The following is an 8,830-nucleotide window of genomic DNA, read 5'->3' as shown; positions in this document are numbered from 1 at the left end:
ATAGTTCCCATATATATATTCGTCCGATATGCAGTAATACAGCAATGCAATGGTCATCTGTAAATCGATTCCCTCGAAATTTGGCAGGAAGGATTTGCTTACGACTCTCGATGTTACTGGTGGGTTTCATAAAAGTCGGTTCAGATTTGGATATAGCTCCCATATATATGTTCGTCCGATTTGCAGTATCACAGCAATAAAATTGTCATTTGTTAACCGATTATCACAAAATTTGGTAGGAAGGATTTTCTTATGGCTCCCGATATTACTGGTGAATTTCACAAAAATCGGTTCAGATTTGGATATAGCTGCCATATATATGTTCGTCCGATTTGCAGTAATACTGCAATAAAATGGTCATTTGTTGACCGATTCTCCCGAAATTTGGCAGGAAGCATTTGTTTACGACTCTCGATGTTACTTGTGAATTTCATAAAAATCGGTTCAGATTTGGATATAGCTCCCATATATATGCTCGTCCGATTTGCAGTAATACCGCAATAAAATAGTCATATGTTAACCGATTCTCTCGAAATTCGACAGGAATGATTTGCTTCTCGATGTTACTGCTCTCGATGTTACTGGTGAATTTCATAAAAATCGGCTCAAATTTGAATATAGCTCACATATATATGTTCGTCCGATTTGCCGTAATACAGTAATAAAATGGTCATCTATTAACCGATTCTCTGGAAATTTTGCAGGGAGGATTTTCTTAAGACTCTCAATATTACCGGTGAATTTCATAGAAGTCGGTTCATATTTAGATATAGTTCTCGTATATATATATATATATATATATATATATATATATATATATATATATATATATATATATATATATATATATATATATATATATCCCGATTTTCACTCCTAGACCCACTGCAAGCGCATTTATTGAGCAATCTTCCCAAAATTTTGTACAGCGCTTTCCTCTATGACTTCCAAAATATCCATAAAGTTTGGTCGAAATCTGTTCAGATTTACATTTAGATTTATTCATTATATGATACTTACCTTATTAAAAACAAATCTTCTTCGCTTTCTTTACAAAAAAAAAAATCGAATGCAAAGTGTATAAGGAAAAAAAATTTCTTAATTTAATGTATTTAAATGCTTTCGTTACAACTTAATTGTAAAAATTGTCATATTGATCTGTGGTGATGCTTTGTTGCTTAGTCTTTGTGCTTCATATAATGCCCTCCGTGGCAATTTACTGCTTGATCAAAACCTCATAATCGCTAAGTCGTATTTCACGTCCTCCATAGGGTATGAATAGACATCTCTGAGTAACTGATACCAGACCAGGTGTATGACTTCCATGATGATGACCACGACCCACAAACAGGGGCTCACCATTGCGCGAACGTCCAGTCGAAACAGCATTTGGGGGAATCACATGATGATGGGTCTTCACCCAAGCATAACCGGGTCCACACAACACCTCAAAGTTGCGTTTATTGATCTCATAGCCTCCGTAACAGACATAGCAACATCCCTTGCTGGGTATAAACTTGGCGGGCAACAATTCACCCTCATGCATGGCTCTAGCCACATATATGACAGCACGATCAGTATCATGGCCAGCCACAACTGCACCAGGAGGAGTATAATTGGGTGTAGAAGCCACCCAGTTATTGACGTGTTCAAAAACCAGCACCTCATAGGTGTTCAAGCGCACTTCCTGACCCCCAAACGGTATATACAAGCAACCATGGGAGGGATGAATTTTACCCACACACAAGGAGCCAGCATGATGGCCACGACCCACATACAAGGGCTCACCGGTGCGTGTTGTACCACTGCGTACAGCGTTGGGAGGTACTGCTCCATTGTAGCAGGGCTGCCAGCCGTAGCCTTGGCCTACCAAAATTTCATAATGTTGTTTGCAATGCTCTATGCCGCCATAGGCAACATAGGCGTGACCTTTGCTGGGCACTACCTTAGCCGGCAAATTGTCACCTTCATGAAAGGCACGGCCTACATACATGGGGGCACCATCACAATCATGGCCGCCAATAACGGCCATAGGTGGTAGGGGACATCCGGGAGATGAGTGTACCCAAGTTGTTTCTGTGGAAAAAATTTTCAAATTAGTAAATAAACCTTATCAAAATGTCTTCAATCATATGGCAATGGTCTTAGACCCATCATTCTAGGCATAAATGTTAAGTTTTTGGGTTATAAATTCAAAATTGCCAGCTTTGAATCGAATTTTGTGTGAATAATTTGAGTAATTTGTTATAAAGTCTGATTCGTTAAATAATTGCCATTTGCTTATCGTGCTGTAGGTGATAAAGTTAAGGTGCAAACAACAACAACAACAACTAGCACTGGTATATAAACGTACGATTATTATATACAATATGGCCCGGCTGGCAGGAACCTAAAAAAGATCAAAACAAAAAAAAAAAGAACACAAAAAATTTACGATTACAAATAAACAAAAGTGCGGTTATTACAAGGTAAGATCGTGAAAGTGACAAACAGAGATATAGACAGACAGGTGCGAAAATATGAAAGCAAATAATAAATATCACGAGTAAATAGAGTTGAATGGATGAAGTCGAAGAAGGCCAGTGGGTTAACCAAAAAAAAAAAATCCGTTAAGGAAGGGCAAAAGTCGGTCGGTGCCGACTGTATAATACCCTACACCTACCCTATAAGTACAATGTGGGAGCTATATCCAATTCTGTACTAATTTTGATGGACCTCGGGGGGCAAATATGTTCAAACTGTAATAACTACGGTTGAAAATTGCCCAAAATCTGACGAACATATTGTTGCCCAAAAAGTAATTGCGGATTTTTTAAAAGAAAGTAAATGCATTTTTATTAAAACTTAGAATGAACTTTAATCAAATATACTTTTTTTACACTTTTTTTCTAAAGCAAGCTAAAAGTAACAGCTGATAACTGACAGACGAGAGAATGCAATTACAGAGTCACAAGCAGTGAAAAAATTTGTCAACGCCGACTATATGAAAAATCCGCAATTACTTTTTGGGCAACCATATATGGGAGCTATATCCAAATCTGAACCGATTTTTCAACAATTTCAACAGGCTTCGTCTCTAGATCGAAAAACATTCCTGTATCAAATTTGAAGACAATCGGATGAAAACTGCGACCTGTACTTTGTACACAAATTAACATGGACCAAAGGACAGACAGACATGCGGACGGACCAGCGGACGAACAGACAGACATGCGGACATATCATAAGAAGGAGGATGGGTATGGCTACAGTTCCATTTTTGAAAAGTTTAGGGGTGTTTAGGGGAAGGAAGGGAAGGAGAATGGGTATGGCCATAGTTCCGTTTTTGAAACAAGAGTAAAGTTCAGGGGTGTCTTGGACCACCTGGCTGTGGGACAGTTTTCAGATGGAATCTTATGTATCCTCTGTTTGAGAACGGCGAAACTTCGGTTTTTCACCAATTTCAAATATCGTTCAGTCTGTTCGAATTCCACGCACTGTACGGTGCGAGAGTATGGTCTGCCTATGCTATAAGATAAACGTTATCAATATCTTTCGCTAAAGATTTATATGTCATTGCACATAGCATTTGCGTTATCATATCAATAATCTGGAATGGGATTGAAAATTGTTTATGTATACTAACGTTATCAGCGTGTTTTTATACCCATCACCATGGGATGGGGGTATACTAATATAGTCATTCCGTTTGTAACACCTCGAAATATTCGTCTAAGATCCCATATCGTCTCGACGTTCTGAGTCGATCTAGCCATGTCCGTTCGTCCATCCTTCTGTCGAAATTACGATAGAACGATCGAACGTGTAAAGCTAGCCGCTTGAAATTTTGCACAGATACTAAATACTGCTGTAGGTTGTTGGGGATTGCAACTGGGCCATATCGATTCAGATTTAGATATATCTCCCATATAAACCAATCTCCTGATTTGACTTATTGAGCCACTAAAAGCCTAAATTTCCATCCGATTTGACTGAAATTTGGCACATAATGTTTCGTTATGACTTCCAACAACTGTCCTAAGTACGGTTCAATTCGGTCAAGAACCTGATATAGCTCCCATATAAACCGATCTGCCGACTTGACCTTTTTAAGCCTTTAGAAGCCTCAGTTTTAGTCCGATTTGGATGAAATTTTGTACGTAGTGTTCTGTTATGTCTCTTAACAACGGTGCTAAGTACGTTCCAAATCGATCTAGAACCTGGTATAGCTCCCATATAAACCGATCTCCCGATTTGACTACTTGAGCACCTGGAAACCTCAATTTTTGTCCGATTTGGCTGAAATTTTGCACATAGTATTCTGTTAGGACTCCCAACATCTGTGCCAAGTACGGTCCAAATAGGTCTATTATAACCAGATATAGCTCCCATGGGTTAGGGGAATCCTTGGTGGTGGGTTCCCAAGATTGGGTCCGGCCGAACTTAGCCCGCTTTTACTTGTTTTTCGATAGGACTTAAATGGTCGCTACTACAGACTTTAAGGGCCATATCGGGTGAAAGATATATCAGAGATATATCTAAATCTGGACCTATTTTGATGAAATTTCGCATATATATTGGGACATCAGAAACACACACTTCATGCCAAATTTGGTAAAGATCGGACCTACATTGTGGCTTCTGCCTTAGTAGGCCAAATCGGATGAAAGATAGCCAAAAGTCGGGCGGTATCGACTATATCATACCCTACACCTACCCTACAATAATATTTTCGGGCAATAGATATATGTTTATGAGAGTTATATCTAAATCTGAACCGACTTTTTTCGAACAGTTCGTTTAAAAATTTTTGTTACTACGGCCACATCACAGTGCAAATCTGGCGAAAAATTTATATGGGAACTATATCTATATATCTGAACCGATTTTGATGAAACCCCGCAGATATGTTAAGATCAATAACAAAACAATGCGTGTAAAATTTTGTGCAGATCGGTTGAAAATTGGAGGCCATTTCTTATACTAATTTCATTTGAGTCCCATATTGTCGTGGTTGGTCTAAATATATGATTGGTAGGTTTTAGGGTGGGGTAGCCCCCCCCCCCCCCCCTAGGTTCCCCATCCGAAATTTGGATACCAAATTTTTATTTTTAGGATACTTTATGAGAGCACACAAAATTTCGCTTAAATTGCGCCACCCATCTCCGAGATCTGGCGTTTCTGAAAATTAGGGTAAGGGGGAGGATCCATTTAAGAGTACATCGGGCGATACATATATGTGGTAGCTATATCTAAATCTGAACCGATTTTGGTGAAATCTCGCAGATATGTTAAAATCAGTAGCAAAATAATTCGTGCCAAATTATGTGCAGATCGGTTGAAAGTTGGAGTTACTTAGGGCATTAAAGTGGAAATTGGGCGATACATATATATGGGAGCTATATGTAAATCTGAACCGATTTTTACAAAAATCAATGGGGTTCGTCCATGACCCAAAAAACTGACATGTACAAAATTTCGTGATAATTGGACAACAATAATTACCTTGGTTGCAAGAATACATGGCCCACACATACGGACAGACGGACATGGCTAAATCGAATCGGAAAGCGATTCTGAGTCGATCGGTATCCTTATCAACGGGTATAGCTCTTCTTCTTTTTAGCATTTCAAACAATTTCATAAACTTATAATACCCTGTACCACAGTGAGGGTGTAGAGTATAAAAACACTTGATGCCAAATTTGGTAAAAATCAGACCAAAATTGTGATTTCTACAGCCTTAAAAGGGCATATCGGATAAAAGATATATATGGGAGCTATAGCTAAATCTGGACCGATCGATAGCCTTCGTTCTTAGACCAAAAAAAGTGACTTGTGCAAAGTTTTATGAAAATCGGACAACAAATTCGATCAGTACCTGGATTTTAAGAATACATGGACAGACAGACGGAGGGACATAGCTTAATCGAATCAGAAAGTGATTCTGATGGGTCTAGCTCATCTCCTTCTTAGCGTTGTTAACAAATGCACAAAGATATAATACCCTCTACCACAGTGGTGGTGAAGGGTATAAAAATATCTATATATACCTTACGGGGTCGCAGATCAATATTTCGATGTGTTAAGATTGAAATGGCTAGGTTAGGGTACAACCACATATTAAGGTATCTTTGATATATGTGACATGTCGATACAAGTCGCGATAAGGAACCAGATAAGGAACCCGATAAGAAACCAGATAAGGAACCTGTCTATTGCACACAGCTTACATTTCAATGGTTGATACATTATCAGTAACAAATCATTATCATTTTCATTGTCATTATAAAAACGTTTGGTAGCCCAAAGAATCCCTGACTCAAACACAACTTCATCAATAATACCCAACGAACCCATATCAGTGACAACCTTTTCAGGCGCCACGTTGTTCTTTAACATTTTTCCAGGGGCATGTGTCATAAGAAGTACTTGTGTTGCTGCCTCACTAGAAACTATCCATTTATTCTCTCACTTCTGCATGTATCATCTTCTTATATTGAGTTGCCCAAAAAGTAATTGCGGATTTTTCATATAGTCGGCGTTGACAAATTTTTTCACAGCTTGTGACTCTGTAATTGCATTCTTTCTTCTGTCAGTTATCAGCTGTTACTTTAAGCTTGCTTTAGAAAAAAAGTGTAAAAAAGTATATTTGATTAAAGTTCATTCTAAGTTTTGTTAAAAATGCATTTACTTTCTTTTAAAAAATCCGCAATTACTTTTTGGGCAACCCAATATTTGATAGTAGAAAACGAATTTGCTTTAGGACATACCATGGAGCCAAGTGGAGTCCTAAAGCTCCCCATAAACTGAACTTCATTTCCGTTGGGGATAGAGAACGAAATTGATATGTTTTTTCAGTGCAAAGTGCCGGTGACCGCCGCAGCCCCAAAACACCCTCCAAACGGTTCATATTTACCGGCCATGGCAATATGGGGCTCAAATTAAAGGGATTTGGAAGTGCAACACGATTTTGATATCCACATATGAGTCGAATTGTCTGAGGTGCCATCCCTCCACCAGGAACAGAGAAGTGGCAAATTCTCACATGTCTATGAGTGCTTTCCGATTCAAGTTTAAATTCAATGATCAGGAAATTTGTTTATAGCCGAGTCCGAACGGCATTCCGCAATGCGACACCTCTTTGGGGAAATTTTTTTAAATGACCATGCATGACATTGTACCTCGCAGATGTCACCAACATTAAGAGGGGATAAACACCGCTTTGTCCAATGTTTTCGCCAGGATTCGAACGCGTTCAGGGTCATAGGGGAAATTTTTTAAATGACCATGCATGGCATTGTACCTCGCAGATGTCACCAACATTAAGAGGGGATAAACACCGCTTTGCTCGATGTTCTCGCCAGGATTCGAACGCGTTCAGCGTCATAGGGAAAATTTTTTTTAAATGACCATGCATGGCATTGTACCTCGCAGATGTCGTCAGTATTAAGAGGGGATAAACACCGCTTTGTCCGATGTTCTGGCACGAATTCGATATCCGCATTCAGGATATTAGAGAGTTAAAGAAGGCGCAGCGGAGCGGGCCCGGTTCAGCTAGTGCTCTAAATGACCGGATAATACCTATTCAAAATAGGGTCCAATTCTATTGATTTTGTATGCAGTTGCTTTTAAACCCATCACTCAGTTAAACTTTTGAAACTTCTCAATGAGAAAGTTCTTACGCAACGATGTTGAAAAAAAATCGGTGGATTGTAGTACACTTCTTGATATACAGGTCGAACATTATTCCAATCGGTAACCTTAGATGGGTGTATAGCAATTGTCAGGTATTGGGCATTTAAGGTAAGGTACACTTTCTTCCGACTTTTGCCTTTCTTTACGTGGTTTAATTTTCTTGACACTTTAAAGGTTAAAACAATCACAAGAGCATAGTTAAACAACATATTTTTTTTAATGATTTTTTGTGCATTTTAACATAAATGTGCAAAGTGCAATGATAATGGAACTTAAAAAACTTTCACAGCAATTATTTCACAAATATCTCACCCATCATTTTGTCAAGTTTTTATAATATAAAATGTTTTCGAATAAAAAAAATAGTTTCGCACAACTCTGTCGATTTTCACTGGTTCTCTGACCAAAAAACACTAAACATTCGAATTATAATTGTTCACTTATTATTTAAGAAAAAATATGGTATCAGGCAACAGCTGTACTTGTGTCACTTTGGTAAAGATAAGCCTATAATTTCGTTTCGATTCATCATAACCAAAGGGGTAGAGCAACTGACTTATCATATATATAACTGAAATAAGGGGAAAAAACATTGATAAACTTTTTTTTTATTGAACTGTTATCTAGCCCAGCGAATACAACAACAAATTAATGATCACTAGCATTTACTTTCGATGAGTAGTGCAAATTCACTTTAAGGTGCTTCCCACTCGGTGCAGGTGGAATTTGGGAAATATTTGTATCAACTAAAGGGTGATTTTTTTGAGGTTAGGATTTTCATGCATTAGTATTTGACAGATCACGTGGGATTTCAGACATGGTGTCAAAGAGAAAGATGCTCAGTATGCTTTGACATTTCATCATGAATAGACTTACTAACGAGCAACGATTGCAAATCATTGAATTTTATTACCAAAATCAGTGTTCGGTTCGAAATGTGTTCATTCACCGTAACGTTGCGTCCAACAGCATCTTTGAAAAAATACGGTCCAATGATTCCACCAGCGTACAAACCACACCAAACAGTGCATTTTTCGGGATGCATGGGCAGTTCTTGAACGGCTTCTGGTTGCTCTTCACTCCAAATGCGGCAATTTTGCTTATTTACGTAGCCATTCAACCAGAAATGAGCCTCATCGCTGAACGGTGAATG

At 38.4% G+C, this 8,830-nt stretch overlaps 1 protein-coding gene across 2 annotated transcripts; it reads right to left on the bottom strand.

Moving 5' to 3' along the window:
- Positions 1-1,079: 1,079 nt before the first annotated feature.
- LOC106081506 (uncharacterized) lies at positions 1,080-8,121 on the bottom strand. 2 transcript variants are annotated; one of them, XM_013243511.2, is made up of 3 exons: positions 7,990-8,121; positions 2,354-2,389; positions 1,080-2,076 (listed from the first exon to the last, which is right to left on the bottom strand). In XM_013243511.2, the coding sequence occupies exons 1-3, from the start codon at positions 7,994-7,996 to the stop codon at positions 1,217-1,219; spliced, it is 903 nt and encodes a 300-aa protein (XP_013098965.1). In that variant the 5' UTR covers positions 7,997-8,121; the 3' UTR covers positions 1,080-1,216. The 2 variants fall into 2 exon arrangements, with proteins under 2 accessions (XP_013098965.1, XP_013098966.1); XM_013243512.2 differs by lacking the exon at positions 2,354-2,389.
- Positions 8,122-8,830: the final 709 nt, after the last annotated feature.

This window comes from Stomoxys calcitrans, chromosome 5 (genome assembly GCF_963082655.1).
Source record: "Stomoxys calcitrans chromosome 5, idStoCalc2.1, whole genome shotgun sequence".
In the NCBI taxonomy this organism is placed as follows: domain Eukaryota; kingdom Metazoa; phylum Arthropoda; class Insecta; order Diptera; family Muscidae; genus Stomoxys; species Stomoxys calcitrans.
This window is presented reverse-complemented; position numbering and strand designations above follow the sequence as displayed.